Source organism: Pelodiscus sinensis, chromosome 21 (genome assembly GCF_052426305.1).
Source record: "Pelodiscus sinensis isolate ZL-2025 chromosome 21, ASM5242630v1, whole genome shotgun sequence".
NCBI lineage: Eukaryota > Metazoa > Chordata > Testudines > Trionychidae > Pelodiscus > Pelodiscus sinensis.
The window spans coordinates 14,521,796-14,541,015 of record NC_143072.1 but is presented as its reverse complement, the minus strand read 5'-3'; the positions used below and the strand labels follow the sequence as shown (position 1 = coordinate 14,541,015).

The window sequence follows — 19,220 nt, the reverse complement described above, 5'->3', positions numbered from 1 at the left end:
ATCCTTCCTCCCTTTCATCAGGAAGGGACAGAGTGCTAGGGTGCAGGCTCTGGTCTTGGGCTAAGGGATTTGGAGTGTGAGAAGGGCTCTGAACTGAGCTGAGGGCAGGAGTTGGGGTGCTGAAGGAGGTTCAGAGTAAGGCTCTGTAAAGGAGTTTGGGTCTAGAGGCGGCTCAGGGTTAGGGCAGAGGCTTTGGGTGCAGGAGGGGATACATGACTGGGACAGGGATTCAGGATGTAGCCTCCAGCTGCACACTGTTTACCACTGGTGGCTCCTGTGTGGTGGTGCAGTGGGGCTAAGGCAGGCTCACCCCTGCCCTGGCCCTGCACCACTCCCAAAAGCAGCCAGCAAACTCCCTCCATCCCAAACCCTATTTTGCCTCCCACCCCCGTTCTGTGGAGATAGACTACATGGTAGGACAGGGGGACGGCTCCAAAGCAAAGGGCAGGACGTATGCAGCAGTGGGGAAAGGGGCAGCTGAAGTGCTGCGCTTGATAGCCTCTTGGCCAAACCAGTCAAGATCACCTGTCAGAGGCTCCAAGATCTACCAGTAGACCACGATCTGCTAGTTGGTGACCACTGGCCTAGGGGGACCCAGGCTAGTAGATTTTGTGTGCTCTAACCCTATGGGTTGAGTGCCAGTGTGGGCTCCCCAAACCTAGCTCCAGGCAAGCCAGAGGCTGCATCCAGCCCCCGGGCCTTAGGTTCCCCACCTTTGCCTTAGTTCCTGTGTTGCAGTGGGAGGGGTTTCAACCAAAAGCATTTCAAAGCATCACTCTTTACAGAGGAATTTGGGCCCTGAATATTGATCAGAATAGAGAGCAGCCTACTGCAGCTTGGAGTGGGCTCCATGGCTATGTCTAGACCGGAGATATCCCGGAAAAACTCTGCCACGTCTAGGGAACGCACCTGCTCTTCCGCTTTTTTTTGTGGAAGAGCAGACGCAATCTTTTGGAAGCCCTGTCTTCCTCCTCCCGTAAGGAAGAAGAGCTCTTCAGAAAGAGGGTTTTTTTCCCCCCAAAATTTGGCCTAGTGTAGATGGGCCAAATTTAGGAAAAGCCTCTTCCAAAAAAATTATTGGAAAATGGTACGCAAATTGCAGAGCTCAATTTGCGTACCTTTTCCCGATAAAGCCCCGTAGTGTAGACATTCCCATAGTCATGCGATAGGAAGATAAAGTTAAAATAAAGCATTATTTGCTTAATATGAATTTTCACATGCTAAATGTGTGTTTCTGCTCAATTTTTATTATGCAACTCATCTTATTTTTAAAATTTGCCTTTGAATCTCTTACAAAGAGCAGCAAATCAACACACAATCTTATGCTGAAACTCATGGTACCATAAGTATTATTAACAAACTTAACATAGCTTCCACAAAAACAGAACTCCAAATCCAAATGCCTTTTGCCAAAATGCTTCCTGGTTGGATTTCTTTCACAGCCCTCCTTTGCAGTACTTTTTAACAAAGCAGCAATCTTGAATAGCAAAGACATTATTGCTGTGAGCAGCTCCTGAATTCTCAGCTCTGGTGTAGACAAGGTAGTCTGAAATACCACCCTGTCCCCCCAAGTTCAAATTTGTAAGTGCTGCATTTGTAACCACCAGCAGTCAGATTTGAACCTAGGATCTCTAGAGATGAATATAGGAGCCTCTACCCTCTGAGCTAAAAGCCTGATGCCTCCCAGCCCATCTTGTGGAGGTCTCTTGATCTTAGGTGTTGCTGTGCTCTAGGTGCCACCACATTGGTCAGTGAACCACACTTGGGCTATGTCTACACTGGCAGGTTGTTGCGCCAGAAGTATGCAAATGAGGCTAAGCATGGAATATCGTTGTGCCTCATTTGCATACCTAATGAGCCGCCATTTTTGCAGAAGAGGCTCTTGCGCTAGAAGGAGCTGTCTACACTGCCCCTTCTTGTGCAAGAAAAACCCTCTTGGCCAATGCCGCCACGCTGATTATTTTCAAGAATAATGGCATTGCGCAAGAGGGAACGTGTAGACATGCTTAGCCTCATTTGCATACTTCTGGCGCAACAACCCGCCAGTGTAGACATAGCCCAAGTGTGGTTCACTGACCAATGTGGTGGCACCTAGAGCACAGCAACACATCCACACTACCAAGCCTGTTATTTCAGAATAATGGGTCATGAAATTCAAACTCTGTACTCCAGCTTTTCATGAGGAATAATGCTTATTCCAAATTTGTACGTTCGAAATAATGTTAGTATAGACTCTCCAGTGATGCGAATTCAAAATAATTGGCTTGGGGGGAAGCCTTCCGCAGCCCCCCCGGTTTGCTTCTTGGGGCTCTGAATCCGAGGTAGCTCTTCCACATTAATGGAGACTGCCTTGGACTAATTTTGATGATTCTCTATAGTGAGGACAAGCAAGTTCAAATTTGTTAAATCGGGAGTTCTTGAGTCAAATTTAGTAATTTTGAAATAATTTCCTACTGTAGACATGGCTTTAGTAACTCTCTCATAGAATCATAGAACTGGAAGAGACCTCAGTAGGTCATCAAGTCCAGCCCCCTGCTCTAGGCAGGACCAATTCCAACTAAATCAACCTGGCCTGGGCTTTGTCAAGCTGAGACTTAAACACCTCTAGGGATGGAGACTCCACTACTTCCCTAGGTAACCCATTCCAGTGCTTCACCACCCTCCTAGTGAAATAGTTTTTCCTAATATCCAACCTGGACCTCTCCCACCACAACTTGAGACCATTGCTCCTTGTTCTGCCATCTGTCACTACTGAGAACAGCCTCTCTCCATCCTCTTTGGAACCTCCCTTCAGGAAGTTGAAGGCTGCTATCAAATCCCCCCTCACTCTTCGCTTCTGCAGACTAAACAGACCCAAGTCCCTCAGCCTCTCCTCATAAGTCATATGCTCCAGCCCCCTAATCATTTTGGTTGCCCTCCGCTGGACCCTCTCCAATGCGTCCACATCCTTTTTGTAGTGGGGGGCCCAGAACTGGACACAATACTCCAGATGTGGCCTCACCAAAGCCGAATAAAGGGGAATGATGACATCTCTGGATCTGCTGGCAATGCTCCTCTTAATGCAACCTAATATGCCATTAGCCTTCTTGGTTACAAGAGCACACTGTTGACTCATATCCAGCTTCTCATCCACTGTAACCCCCAGGTCCTTTTCTGCAGAACTACTACTTAACCGGTTGGTCCCCAGCTTGTAACTATGCTTGGGATTCTTCCGTCCCAAGTGCAGGACTCTACACTTGTCCTTGTTGAACCTCATCAGATTTCTTGTGGCCCAATCGTCCAATTTGTCTAAGTCATTCTGTACCCTATCTCTGCCCTTAAGCGTATCTACATCTTCCCCCAGCTTAGTGTCATCCGCAAACTTGCTGAGGGTGCAATCCATCCCCTCATCCAGATCATTAATAAAAATATTGAACAAAACCGGTCCTAGAACCGAACCTTGGGGCACTCCGCTAGAAACCGACCACCATCCTGACATCGAGCCATTGATCACTACCCGCTGGGCCCGGCCTTCTAGCCATCTTTCTATCCATCTTACCGTCCATTTATCCAATCCACAATCCCTTAACTGTCTGGCAAGAATATTGTGGGAGACCGTATCAAAAGCCTTGCTAAAGTCAAGGTATATAACATCCACTGACTTCCCCATGTCCACCGAGCCAGTTACCTCATCATAGAAGCTAATCCGATTGGTCAGGCATGACTTGCCCTTTGTGAATCCATGCTGACTATTCCTAATCACTTTCCTCTCATCCAAGTGCCTCAATATGGATTCCTTAAGGATCCCTTCCATGATTTTTCCAGGAACCGAGGTAAGACTGACCGGCCTATAGTTCCCTGGATCATCCTTCTTCCCTTTTTTGAAGATGGGCACTGCATTTGCCTTTTTCCAGTCATCTGGGATTTCTCCCGATCTCCACGACTTTTCAAAGATAATAGCCAAAGGCTCCACAATGACATTTGTCAACTCCCTCAGTACCCTCGGATGCACTAAGTCCGGATCCATGGATTTATGTACGTTTAGCTTTTCTAAATAGTTCCTAACCTGTTCTTTACCCACCACGGGCTGTCCATCTTCATCCCATCTTGCGTCACTTGGCGCAGAAATCCAGGAGCCGACCTTGTCCGTGAATACAGAGGCAAAGAAAGCATTGAGTACTTCAGCTTTCCCCACATCATCTGTCACTAGGTTACCTCCTTCATCCACTAGGGGCCGCACACCCTCTCTGATCACCTTCTTCTTGTTAACATGCCTGTAGAAACCTTTCTTGTTATCCTTCACATCCTTAGCCAGTCGCAATTCCATTTGCGCTTTCGCCTTCCTGATAACCCCCCAGCATTCTCGAGCTATACCTTTAAACTCCTCCCTGGTCATTTGTCCAAGTTTCCACTCTTTGTAAGCTTCCTTTTTGTGCTTAAGTTCACCAAGGATTTCCCCTGTAAGCCAGTCCGGTCTCCTACCATGTTTGCCTCTCTTGCTACGCGTCAGGATGGTTTCTTTCTGTGCCTTCAATAAGGCTTCTTTAAAATACTGCCAGCTGTCCTGGACTCCTTTCCCCTTCATGTTAACATCCCAGGGGATTCTGCCCATCAGATCTCGGAGGGAGTCAAAATCTGCTTTTTTGAAGTCCAAGGTGTGTATTTTACTACTCTTTTCTTCCTTTGGTCAGGATCCTGAAATCTACCATCTCATGATCACTGCTTCCCAGGTTGTCACCCACCTCCACTTCCCCTATTAGTTCCTCCCTGTGGGTGTGTCTAGACTACATGCCTCCTTCGACGGAGGCATGTAGATTAGCCAGATCGGAAGAGGGAAATGAAGCCGCGATTAAAATAATCGCGGCTTCATTTACATTTAAATGGCTGCCCCGATCTGCCGATCAGCTGTTTGTCGGCAGATCGGGGGAGTCTGGACGCGATGCCCCGACAAAGAAGCCTTTCTTCATCGACACAGGTAAGCCTGGTTTCACGAGGCTTACCTGTGTCGATGAAGAAAGGCTTCTTTGTCAGGGCATCGCGTCCAGACTCCCCCGATCTGCCGACAAACAGCTGATCGGCAGATCGGGGCAGCCATTTAAATTTAAATGAAGCCGCGATTATTTTAATCGCGGCTTCATTTCCCTCTTCCGATCTGGCTAATCTACATGCCTCCATCGAAGGAGGCATGTAGTCTAGACACACCCTGTTTGTGAGCAGAAGGTCAAGCTGCGCACGGCCCCTGGTCGGATCCTTCAGCACTTGTGTCAAGACGTTATCCCCAACATTCTCCAAAAACTTCCTGGATTGCCTGTGTAATGCCGTATAGGTTTCCCAGCAGATGTCAGGGTGATTAAAGTCCCCCAAGAGAACCAGGGCCTGCGATCTGGAAGCTTCGCTCAATTGTCCGAAGAAAGCCTCATCTACCTCATCCACCTGATTCGGTGGCCTGTAGCAAACACCAACCACAATATCAATGCTGTTGTTTGTTCCTTTAAACTTAACCCATAGACTCTCAACACATTTTTCTCCCTCTTTATACTGGAGTTCAGAGCAATCGTAGTGCTCTCTTACATATAGTGCAACTCCTCCTCCTTTTCTCCCCTGCCTGTTGTTCCTGAACAGTCTATACTCTTCCATGACAGTGCTCCAGTCATGCGAGTCATCCCACCAAGTCTCTGTTATCCCAATTAAATCATATTTCTTGGTCTGGGCCAGGGCCTCCAGTTCTTCCTGTTTGTTGCCCAGGCTTCTCGCATTAGTGTACAAACACTTCAGGTAACCAGTTGATCGTCCTATCTTCTCCATTTGAAACATGGGTCCTCCTTTCTTGCCCCTTCCTCTCTGCATTTCTTCCCGGTATCCGACTTTCCCACTCCCCTCAGAGTTTTGGTCACCGTCCCCCAACGAACCTAGTTTAAAGCCCTCCTCACTAGGTTTGCAAACCTGCCCGCGAAGATGCTCCTTCCTCTCTTCGTTAGGTGGATCCCATCTCTTCCTAACAATCCTTGCGCCTGGAACAGAGTCCCATGGTCAAAGAAACCAAAGCCCTCTCTGCGACACCATCTGCGCAACCACATATTTACATCCTCAATTCGACGATCCCTGCCCAGTCCTTTCCCTTCAACAGGGAGGATGGAGGAGAATACCACTTGTGCTCCAAATTCTTGGATCCTTCTTCCTAGTGCTACATAATCCGCAGTAACATGCTCAAGATCATTCTTGGCTGTATCAGTAGTTCCCACGTGGAGAAGCAGGAAGGGGTAGCGATCCGAAGGTTTGATCAGCTTGGTAAGCCTCTCAGTGACATCCTGAATGCGAGCTCCCGGTAAGCAGCACACCTCTCAAGATTCCAGGTCTGGACGGCAGAGGGATGGCTCAGTCCCTCTTAGGAGGGAGTCCCCGACCACCACCACCCGTCGTTTCCTTTTGGGGGTGGTGGTCGTGGAACCCCCATCCGTAGGACTACGCATCCCATGCCTTCCAGTAGATGGTGTTCCCTTCTGGTTTCTTCCTTGTGAGGTCCCTTCCAGAGCTCTCTTCTATTCCTGTTCATAATTTTTTTTTTTTGAACAGAACACCATTATCTCATATAATTATTCAAAACTGACTGCGTAATAACTTCTGTGAAGTCATCTGCTTTGTAGCTTGTCCACAAGCAACTGTGTTGTGAATAGACAACAGATTTGTCTAGCTATATATTTTAGAAATGTGCGTCTGTCTGTCTGTGAATCTGTTCGAGAACTCCTCCTAAACAGTAAAAACTAGGGCCACTACATGTGATATTCAGTTTCCTCTTCTATGAACTACTTAAAGCAGAGAGGTTTGAAATTTGCAGCTTTAAGGCAATATATATATATAAAACCAGAAGGCCTATCAATCCTTTTTTTTAATCTCATTACTTTTATGCCAATAAGCCATTTTTCTAAGGGGCTAGCTTCAATTTTTGTATACATGGAGTTGGCAAAACTACAAAACAAAACGCCTATTTCTATTTAATCCCACATTGGCCCGGTTCTGAGCAAAATGTAGACTGTCCCTTGAGCTCCTATGGAAATAGCTCAATGGAGTGCTCAGTAAAAGAATGACCAGTGGCACTGGAAGTTCTAGGTCTCTTCAGTCTGTTGGAAATTGGAAGCAGCTTCACACCTGCCGACTGACCTTCATTAATGCCTGTGCCCAGGCGCCTGTTGGGTCACCAGGCAATCATGGCAGGCTTACTATTTGCACAGTTTGGTGGTCTAAGGACAATACTGAGGGGAGAAGATCTAGTCTCCCGCTGCAGGGCTGTCACCACCACAGTTAACCTGGCATTTCTATTGTGCATGTTTATTTACTGGATATGATCCTGTTTGAGGGCATGTCTACACTTGCACCCTCTTTCAAGAGAGGGATGCAAATGAAGACTTTCAAAATTGCAAATGAAGCCGGGATTTAAATATCCTGTGCTTCATTTGCATATTTGTATTATGGCACTATTTCGAAATAACAGATGATGTTAAGATGCGGTTATTTCGGGAGAAAACCGTTCTCTCGAAATAACCCTTATTCCTCATACAATGAGGTTTACTAGTTATTTCGAGAGAAGGGTTTTCTCTCGAAATAACCGCGTCTTAACAGCATCTGTTATTTTGAAATAGCGCCATAATGCGAATATGCAAATGAAGCTCAGGATATTTAAATCCTGGCTTCATTTGCAATTTCGAATGTCTTCATTTGCATCCCTCTCTTGAAAGAGGGTACAAGTGTAGACATACCCCGAGTCACTTTTCTTAGTGACAAACACTAACGTACGTTAACAGATTACTGCTTTTTTTTTTTTTTTTTTTTTGGTTACTCTGAAGAATAGGAGGAAACCCTATTATCACCAACTTTTTAGATTATTTTTTATGCAGCTTCTAAAGCCCATGCATTTTAGATGAGGTTTTGAGGAGGTTGCGTGGAAAGAATGAACAAGTCTGGATGGAAAAGGGATTAACTATTTACAGCAAAACCTGCGCTATCCCAAACTTAAGCATCCGGCAAACTGTAGAAACAGTCAAATTTCTCCTTTCTCCATCTTCCACATCTCTGTTCACAGTGAAGTAAGTGGGAGTTTTTACTACTGACTTAATTGAGGCTAGAATCCAACCTCCTGCCTCTACACAACACTCACCTGCACCTGCTTTCCATTCTCTGTTACACCCCCTCAACTGTCTCTTGAGGACATTCTGGCATAATGTGGAAATGTTTTGAAAATCAGTTTATGGTTTACTATAGAGACTGCAGAGGAGAACATTGCTGCATTGCGCTGGGTGCGGTACATATGCAGTAGTCCTTCCGCAAAGCATTTACAATCTAAATAGACAAGACAGACAATGGCTGGGAGAAAGGAAGTGCTACTATCTCCATTCTCCAGATGCAAAACTGAGGCTCAGGGAGGATTACGAGACTTGCCCAAGGTCACACAGGAAGTCTGTGGCAGAACTGGGAATTGGTACTCAAGAGTTCTTGAACCACAACAAGAAAGAAAGTCTGAGGTTCATAGCACTGAAGTCAGTGCTTCTCTGATAAGGTGCTGCAGCCAAAATAACCCCCAAATCTGAATCAAGAAAGAAAATGCTTCTCAGCAAGCATATGGACAGGCCTGTTATTGTTTCAAATCTGCATGTGAAGCTATGGCTGGTGAATTATGCCAGATGCACAACCGCACTGTGAACTCCTGTGTTTATGCACAGAAAATATACAGCCTGGGCAGCTTCAGTGTAAACTTCCCCTGGCTCTCTAGAAAAGAGGCCACTCTGCCCTGGAGTGACCATTAAGAAGCCAACTTTGCCTGTGTGTGCATTCAATAACTGGTCCATCTGCTGAGATGGGCAAGCAAGGGAGCCAAGTAATACCCATTGGAAGGCTGGCTTTTGTCATATGGACAATGGGATTTAAATTGGAGCCAAATTCAATTCACAGATGTTATGAAACTGCTATAGATAGGAAAGGCCTTTTGGGTCCTATTGACCAAAGCTAGATAGGTTGGTGTTTTTATTTAAAACAACATGCACTCATGTCACTGAAGGTCAGCTGCAAAGCTTTGCTGGATCTCAAATCTCATTGGTTTAATTACTTGAGGTCAGATTCATGGCCATTTGTCTCTTTTACACTGCAGGGGAATATTGTCTCAGTTTGCTATATTTCCCAACTACACTTGGAAACTGTTCTGCAAAACAAATTAAATTGTTGTCTCGGGACCTGTGGAGGAGGGGGTGAATCACAAAACAAACTCTGTTAGGGTATGTCTACACTACAGCGTTTTGTCAGAAAAATGGCCGTTTTGCTGACAAAACTTGAGGAACATCCACCCTGCAATCGCGTTCTTCTGCAAGAAAATCGAAAGAACAGAGGCGTTTTTCCGGCATTGGTAATCCTCATTCTACGAGGAAGAAGCCTTTCTTGCAAGAGCTCTTTTGCAAAAAGGTGTGTGTGGATGGGGAAGAGGGAGTTCTTTCGGAAGAAGAGGAAAGAGGAAAACGCACACGTGCCCTGGTGGCCATTCCACTTGTAGCAATCACACATTACATGTAAGAGAGTGTCCATTCAATCTGGATGCTCTCTTTCAAATAAGCAGATCACTTTTTCGATGCACTTTTGCAGTGTAGACACTCCCTTTTGGAAGAAATTTATTGGGAAGATCTCTTCTGAAAAAAGATTCTTCCAAAAAAAGCCTGTAGTCTAGACGTAGCCTTGGAAGAAAGACAAGATGATTGCTGGAGAGACTATTGAGTTATTTCAACTTAATTAATAACTTAATTATTAACTTAATTATTTCAACTTAATAACATGCTGGTAATACAATTAAATCTCAGCAGCATTTAAATAATCACTTCAACAGAAGCGCAATCAATCACCTACAAAATCTCTTCCCACCCCTAAAACAAAAGACAGAACTATGTAGCACTTTAAAGACTAACAAGATGGATTATTAGGTGATGAGCTTTCGTGGGCCAGACCCACTTCCTCAGATCCATTTGTGGAAGAAAACTGGCACGACCATATATACCAAAGTGATACAATCAAAAAGAATTGTATCACTTTGGTATATATGGTCATGCCAATTTTCTTCCACAAATTGATCTGAGGAAGTGGGTCTGACCCACGAAAGCTCATCACCTAATAAACCATCTTGTTAGTCTTTAAAGTGCTACATAGTTCTGTCTTTTGTTTTAGCTAGACCAGACTAACACAGCTGCGTCTCTATCACTATTCTTCCCAGCCCTATTACTAATGGAAGCAAACCCTCACTCTCCTCCAAAAACTGTCACCCAAATATCCTCCAATAAGACCCTGAATGCTGCAGAATGCTATTTTAACCGCAGCAGCGAGAGAACAGAATTCTCCTTTTGTGCACTAATGAGGGGAGAAGGGATCCTGGCATGGAACTCTGCATAATTGGGCTGTATTCACAGTTCTGCCACGGGTCTGAGTCACTTCCCTGCTCTGTGCCTCGGTTTCCCTATAAAATGGGGATAATGATACAGACCTTCATTGTAAAGATCTGATATTTGGAAAGGTACAAACTATAAGAATTACATATTACTGTATAACTACCATAAATCTGATCAAAACAGAATGCAACCTATCACTATTTCCCTATACTTCCGTAAAGTTAGGGATGTAAAATCCTATTTAATTGGTTAACCAGTTAAAAGTAGTGTTTAATGGTTAACCAATTAAAGGGGGAATCAAAGGGGAGCTGCTCCAGTCTGGACACCATGGGTAGGGAGGCTCTGCCAGACCCCACTTCCTTCCCTGCGGGGGCTGCCGGCTTAACAGGTGATGCTTGCAGCAAGGGCGATTTAGGCTGGACATTAGGAATAACGTCCAGTCAGGGAGGTCAGCCACTGAAATAAATTGCCTAGGGAGGCTGTGGACTCTCCATCATTTGAGATTTTTAGGAGCTGGTTAAATAAACACCTATCAGAGCTTGCCTGGAAAATTCTTAATTCTGCCGTGAGGGCAGGGGACTGGACTAGATGACCTCTCTCGAGGTCCCTTCCAGGTTATCCATTCGCATCCCTACTTAAAATGTAAAATGAACTCCTCAAATACTCCCCTATGTAATTCTCTCTGTTTATCATGAGATCTTATATTGTAATTCTCAATTGGTTATTCTAGACATATTGGAAACCAAAACACAGGAGAGAAATTACACTGGCACATTCCAATGCAAGTCCAGATGAAGTTTGATTGGCATTTCTGTTATACTTTCATATTTGCATTACCATAACATATTAACCATTTCATACACACAAAAGGGAAATGACAGCCCAGGAAGGAGTACTACGGAAAGTGGATCACAAGCTAAATATGTAACAGCGCGGCACAAAAGTGAACTTGATTCTGGGATGTATTAGCAACTGTGTTGTAAGCAAGACATGAGAAGTCATTCCTCTATTGTACTCGGTGCAGATTCGGCCTTAACTGGAGTAGTGTGTCCAGTTCTGCGTGTTACATTTCAGGAAAAATGTGGACAAGTTGGAAAAAGTCTAGAGAAGAGCAACAAAAATGATTAAAGGTCTAGAAAACAAGATCTGCGACAACAGATTGACAAAAAAAAATTGGTTTGTTCAGTCTGAAAAAGAGAAGCCTGAGAGGGGACACAACAGCTTTCAAGTGCATAAAAGGTTGTTACAAGGAGGAGAGAGAAAAATTGTTCTTCTTAATCTCTGAGGATAGGACAGGAAGCAATGGGCTTAAATTGCAGCAAGGGCAATTTAGACTGGACATTAGGAAAAACATGCTGTCAGGGAGGTCAACCACTGAAATAAATTGCCTAGGGAGGCAGTGGACTCTCCATCATTTGAGATTTTTAGAAGCCGGTTAAACAAACACCTATCAGAGCTTATCTGGAAAATTCTTAATTCTGTCATGAGGGCAGGGGACTGGACGAGATGACCTCTCTCGAGGTCCCTTCCAATTCTATGATTTCATGATTAACATATCCTCCCCTAGCACAAGTTTCTAATGCTTACGGCTGTGTGCTACTCAGAGAATATAATGGTATCTGCAGTACTCTGTCTCTTACTTATTGTTATAAGGCACTTTGAAATAACTGTAGTATGAAGGGAGCTATATAAACCTAATTTTACTCTATTTTCAAGGCTCATAATCAGGCCATACATTTTTTTCCCAGGTTACAGTTCAGAGCCTAGGATTCCCATCCTCATACTCAATTAATTTTATTTCACAAATGCCCTTGGGATTGGCAAAACAAACACATATATTTCCTCTCCCACCCCACACCAAAACACTTCTACTGAAACTCCACTTAATTGCTAAATAGGGGCAGCAGAGAGTTGGCAGTTACTCAAAAGGAGGAATATCTGGAATTCACGTTGCATCTGCTCTACTTGACCATCTGTTTGCCACATGTCTGATTGGCCTGTCAGCTCTCAAGGGGCAAGGACTGCATCCGGTTTTGTGTTTGGACAGCACCTAACACACTGTGAGAAATGCCGCAATACAAATCGTTAGGCAAGTTTAGTGTTGCAAAGGGCATCACAAGAACCCAAGAAATCAACACCTATGTAGCCCAAGAAGAACTAAAACCACAGGTATTATCATCAGTTAACATGTATTTAAAGGTTTTGTGGGTTGTGCCCACAAAAGCTCAAGATACCATCTACATTTTTTGTTAGTCTTTAAGGTGCTGCAGGACCATTCGTTGTTTTTTAAGTTTTTTTTTTATAAAGGAAACACCCAAAGGTATCAGTGGGATGGAGAGCTAGTGCAATACAAACATGGAGAAGGGACAATTCCTGCCCTGGAGATCTTACAAAAGCATTGTGTGAATCAGTGTTTCTTAAACTTTTTAAGACTGAGGAACAACAAACAATTTTTTTTATGAGGAACTCCAAAGACTGGGGGTCGAAATGCACCATGACCCCCCAGGAAAACTGCCCTAATAACAGTCTGAAAATGTAGAGCACAAAAAAGTAAAGATAATAATAAACAAATGGTAAATAAGGTCATGTGTCTGGCCAGGAGCGAGGGTAGAGGAGGGGTCTTGGAGCAGAATGTCTGGCCAGGAGCAGTTATTGGGGCAAGGTGTCTGGTCAGGAGGGAGGATGCAGGGGGGCGGGAGACCAAAGTTGTTGTTAAAGACCCTGAGAGTTATTAAGGAAAAAAAAATTAAAACAGCATTAAAACATCATAGCCTCTTTAAGAAAAATCTTTAGCTTTTTGCCGGTGGCTATCTTGTTTTCTTGATCTGAGCCAGAAGGCAGCAAGGTAAGCGGGGTGGCCAGGGAGAGGGGTTGGGGGTTGGGGGTTGGGGCTGGGCCCGGTTGCTGGGTGTGTGTAGGGTTGCCAGGTTCTCCTGTTTACCAGACAGGAGGCAAAAATACCGGACACCTGGCAACCCTAAACGCCACAGCTGTTTGAGCCTTGGCCCCTCTTCTGAGCTCCGATCTGGACTAGTCCTCAGGTTAATTGGTTACTCGTGGGGGCTGCAGGTAGGGGGCTGCTCCAGCCCCACAGGGATCCCACCGTGTCCAGAGCAGTTTCTGTCCATGGGGAGTCCAGGCCCGCTGTGGACAGAGGCTCCTTCAGCAGGAGCTGGGAGCTGAGAGCCAGCAGCCAGCCCCAGCCCCAGCACAGGGTAGGGGACGGGAAACCTGTCGGCTGTAGGCCTGTATCCCACTTTGGTCAGTTAAACAGTTAAACATTAAGGCAATCAACCAGTTAACTGATTAACCGGGATTTTACATCCCTAATAGAGGTAGCAGATGGTATGAATGTTAATGGTTGTTTTTATGATGGAGATTAAGAGCCACAAAACTCATATTCTGCCTAGGCCAGCAAACCACCATCACTACCAAACTTCTGGTTGCAAGCAACAGAGATTTCATTTACACCTATCCCCTCTTCACCTGCCTCCGTCCTGAGAGGCTCTGAAGCACCTGCAACTGCTTCTGCACATCTTTCAGGAACCGGTACTAAATCTAACTAAACCACTCAAACGGTACCTCACAATTGCTTTCAGTTGACCTGTCTGCTTGCAGTTGAAAAATAATACAAATAAAGGCTACAAAGATAAAGCAGCATCCTTTCCTTTCACATAAGGACTCTCTGCTTCTCCCAGCATTGCTCAGATGGCTAACAGCCAGACAAATGCTATATCCCTTTGCTTCTAGCCTTACGGTTTTGCTCAGCTGTACTCTACAGACAGCAAAGTTGCTTTGAACTTTTACTCCAGGAAACAAGTAAGATCGTGTTTAAGTGCTTTCAATCTGTCTGTGTAAGAGAAGGGAAAAGATGAAAGCACCCGAAGTCACTCATAAAGCATGGATGGATGTATAGAGCAGGCACAAGCTGAAATCAGTGATGATAGTATGCCAAAGACAAAACTGCTTTTGACTTCAATGCAGCCAGGATTTCACCCCAACTAGTTGGTTGGTTGCTTGGTTTAGGTTGGTTGCTTGGTCGGGTTGGGTTGGGTTAGATGGGTCAATACCGTGCAGTGAAGGGAAATAGATGAACAGGTGATGAGAGAGGATGAAAAGGAAAGGGTTGGGGGAAACAAGTGTTGGAAGGGGGAGAGGAAAATGGGGATCATGACAAGAAGTAAATAGTCAAGAGAGAGAAAATAAAGGAGGAGAGGAGGAAAAACGGGGAACAATGGAAAGATCAAAGTGAAGGGAATGATGAAATCCAAGCTAGGTGGCCAAGCCAAAAAGGCAATTGTTATGCTGAAAATACATCCATGTTTAAAAGAGCATCAATCATTTGCACTTCCAAGATCCGATCCTGCAGTGGGGTTCATGATGGCTTTTGCAAAATCCCATTGAAGCTCTTGGGGATCCAATGGCAGGATTCGGACCTAAGATTTGCATTTCTTAATTATGTTGAGTGAATGCAGCGGAGTCAATGTATCTTAAATCGCACTTCCAGCCTGACACAATAGGAGATAGATGGGAGCAAATGCTCCCAGAGGCTTCCCTTACTCCTCATGAGGAGCAAGAGTATCGGGTGCCAATGGGGGCACTTTCTGAGTTCGATTTAGCGGGTCTATATTAGACCCGCTAAATCAAACCCTGGAAGATTGACTGCAGAAGCACCAATCTTCCATGTCGTAATAACTTGCTGTGACTGATTTGTGTATGGATGGAAGGAGGAGCTTGAAACCTAATTCAGAACCCAGGCTTAGTCTGCAGTGGAGACTTACTGCCTCTTAAAGCCCGAGAAAATTTGTTCAAACTTACATCAGATTAGTTAAATTTATCTTTGATCTTTTTTCTTCAGTGGCACATCAACAATGCAACTTGAACCTTAAAATAATAGTAATAAAAAAACTAATTCTGCTTTTTTAAACACAAACTCCTTTCTAAAGCAGATTTACGTCTCAAAAAATTATCTGAATTGAGAGTTTCTCATTAGAAGAGAATCCACATAGAGACTCTGGAGTGTGCTTAGGGGTCTGTGCACATGATCCTCAGGTTGGCTGGCATTCCCCAGTGCAACCAAAATGTGTTTTCCATGAGCTATTAAAATACACTCCCAAGAATGTCTAAATGCAACAGTAGCTTCTAGAAGCAGCATTAAGACTTCCAGACAGTATGGGGAAAAATTGAAAAAAAAGCCCAGCAGATTTTAGCAATAGATAGAAGCTGACTGAGATTATTGGAACACAATTCAGAATACAATGACACTCCATGACCCCACCCCTGTGGATTTGCCAATAGAAAGTTTGTCAATAACTTGCAAGTATCATGAACCTGGAGTTGAAAATGTTCCCTATATAGTAACGAATATTTACTTGAAAATAACAGCTGAAATATTCAGCACTACTGCAATCTACCAGCCCTTTCTATTAGTTCTTACGGACAGCTGCTTCCTAGTGTCTGTCCAGGGAATTAACTAACCCTTGGGAGTTTTACCTGTATGCTGCCGAGGCTCCCTCTCCTGCTACTGTTCTGACTCTCACCCATGGTGCCAGCACTGTAGCAGATGGCATCAAACCCCAAAATTCCTCCAACGCAGTCCCCAATGAGGCACACCTGCAGGAATAAGAGATTGTTATTGATGCTTATCCAGCCAGAGTCACTGACTCAAAACAAGAGGCCGGGGAGTGGCATCACAGAGCCTGGTTACAGCTCCCTGATCCTGGGGACTAGTCGGAAGCAGCAATAGTGACAAAGTGAGCAAGTTTCCAGTAGAGAACTCATTGCAGAGCGAGATAGGTATAACTATAGACATTTTGCCATTCTTCTTCTCTCCACCAACATGTCCCCTATATCAAAAGCTGGCACAGCAGCTGCCTCCACCAGCTTTGCACCACAAGGGAATACCCCAGCCTCAGTCAAAATCCCTGTTGGCTTCTCAAAACCAGAATCCAGAACAAGGGGTCTGGATCCCTAAAGAACCTGTCTGATTGTGCTTCCATCCATTTAATGCACCCCCCACACACATATGAGTTGTTCATTTCTTCGCAGCAATCTAGAGGGCTCAACTGAATTTCTAGCAAAGATTTACAAGCACAAATACACTATCATTCACTGGTCAAAGCAAGTGAGCCAAACTGGGAAATGAGGTGCCAAGTGGACAGATTTCACACAGATATATAATTTCTTATGATTCAGATTGTAGCATGAGGGTGAGGTTGCAACATTCAGGGAAACTGAGGACATGTCTATTCTAGACTTGGAAGATCAGCTTAAGGAACACAACTCTGGCTACGTAAATAATGTAGCTAGAGTCAACACACCTTAAACTGGGCTTGGCACCGTCTCTACAGAAGGATGTCGATGTCAGTTTCCTTTACTCCTCGCAACTCCTTAGCATTTGATTTAGTGGGTCTTTACCAGACCTGCTAAATGGAATACCAGAAGACTGATCTCCAGCACAGCAAGTGGAGACGTGGCCTGAATTTGCTAGAGCAGTGTTAGAGATTTTAATTTTTTCTTATATTTCTTAATCCCACACAAAATACTTAATAAACAGATTTCCCCACAACACTGCAACATAAGCAATAGTCACACCCAACACAATCCCCACCTCAAGGCATTAATTTCCCCACTATGGTCATGACTGAGCTGTTCAGTGATTTTTCAGCAAAACTTTTTGGTCAAAAAATGCAGATGCATCAAAACCACAACCGGGTGTACAAACATATGAGATTTGTTTTAACTTTTGTTGGGAAGGTCCAGAAAGCAGAACAAGAAATGTTTTTGACATTTCAAATATATTTTATGCAAAAACCTTCACCTGCCCATCACTTGGTTCATCAACACACTAATCTTTCTACTGCACTGACTTTCAGTTTAATAATTACATCCTCCTCGATGCACATAACATAGGACTGAAAATCCACCTGGATACACAGAACCTTAACGTTACATTAACTGCATATTTTCTTGGGGGATTAATGACATTATATTACACTTACCATGAGAATTATCCTCTTGATTATTACTATTAGTGTTAGAGTAGCATCTACACTTGGAGCTGGGGGTATGATTCCCACCTCAAAGGCCACGTTACACTAGGAAACTATTTCAAAATTACTAAATTCAACATAATAATTCCCATTTAACAAATTTGAAATAGCGTGTCCTCACTATGGGAAAGCATTGACATTAGTCTGAGGCAGGCTCCATTAATGTGAACATGCTACCTCGACTTAGAGCCCCAGGAAGCACCATAGAGTAATTACTTCTAATTACTCTGGCAAGGAGTTATTTCAAAATAGTGGTGCTGGAGCATCTACACTAACGTTATTTTGAAATAACTATTTTGGAATTAGAGTTATTCCTGATGAAAAGCAGAAGTAAAGGTTTCAAATTAAGCAGTGAGTTATTTCAAAATAATGGGCTTGACAGCATGGTCGCTCCGCTCATAAATTTGACCTAAGGGGGTTATTTCAAAATAAAGTCCTAGCGTACCCCAGGGCAAAGAGACACACCTGCACTGGCTTGATAAGAGCTAACGTGGTAAAAATAGAATATTACTATGGTGACATGAGTGGCAGGTAGGACTAGCTACCCTAAGTACATGCCCGTGGTCTCAGATAGGCACATCGTCTGGATAGGGTTACCAGGTGGCTTAAAAAAAATACCAGACACACCTGATCTCAGATGGGGAGGGGGGAATAGGGCTGGCGGGGGGGGGAGGGGGGCGGGAACTGGCCAGTGAGCAGCGGGGGAGGTCGGAGGCAGTGGGGCTGGCTGGGGGAGACTGGACGGGGGAGGTGGACCAGCTGGCAGGAAGCAGGGCTGGCCAGGAGGGGGTCGGGGGGAGCAGTGCTGGCCGGGGGAGATTGGGAGGGAGGTGGAGAACCAGCTGTCGGGAAGCAGGGCTGGTCGGGGGCAGCGGGGCTGGCCGGGGGAGATCGGGGTGGGGACCAACCGGCGGGAAGCAGGGCTTGCCAGGAGGATGTGGTTGGGGGAGCGGGGCTGGCTGGGGATGGAGCGGAGGGATAGAATCAGCTGGCAGGGAGCGGGACTGACCCAGGTGCATGCAGATGCCGGGGCGCTGCCAGTCCCGCGCACGGTCCCAGCGAAACACAAGCGATTTCCTCCCGCCCTGGCCCCGCCCCTCCCCTTGTGTAGTTCCGTATTGCCTGGCTGGTAGACATGCTCATGCAGCATGAGTGTGTCTACCAGCCAGGCAGTACGCAACTACGTACTGATACTCCTAATAATAATAAAACTTACCTAATTAGAAAATACTGGACATTTTATATGTCTGGTATTTTCTCAATTTGTTTCCCGGACAGAACCCTCAAATACCGGACCGTCCAGTTCAAAACCGGACACCTGGCAACCCTGCCTCTGGATGGTTAACCCTTCTGGTTGCAAGAGTAAGAGACAGTCCTTTGCCCCAGAGAGTTTGCAAAATAAGTCAACAAGAGATGCAAAGCTAGGAGAGGAAGTCGAGGCACAGACACATTAAGTGACTTGTTTAGTTCACAAAGGAGATCAGCGGCAGAGCTAGGAAAACTGAAGACCTGGCTCCCAGTCCCATTTGCTGCCCCCTGAACTATACTGTGTATATTTTATAACTGTAGGCATATCTGTTTAGAAGTAAAAACAAACCTTTTAACACTCAATTTTTACTGGAAGAGATCTGTTTTTATAATTATCTCTGTAATCGGCATAATTTTTCTTAGTATAATCTCACCTTTCAAAATGTTCTGTCATTTTAGCTGGGGTTTTTTTGTTGTTTAAAAAAAAAAAAAAAAAAAGCTCCAAGCAAGAACATTTTTACGAGGG

At 44.8% G+C, this 19,220-nt stretch overlaps 1 protein-coding gene across 4 annotated transcripts in view; it reads right to left on the bottom strand.

The window, feature by feature from the left end:
* PITPNM3 (PITPNM family member 3) overlaps positions 1 to 19,220 on the bottom strand; it is a 526,934-nt gene that overhangs the window by 74,980 nt on the left and 432,734 nt on the right. For all 4 annotated transcript variants that reach the window (XM_075904890.2, XM_075904888.2, XM_075904887.2 and 1 more), the window contains one exon: positions 15,888 to 16,007. In XM_075904890.2, coding sequence (XP_075761005.1) covers positions 15,888 to 16,007 — 120 coding nt within the window. The remainder of the gene's footprint in view (positions 1 to 15,887; positions 16,008 to 19,220) is intronic.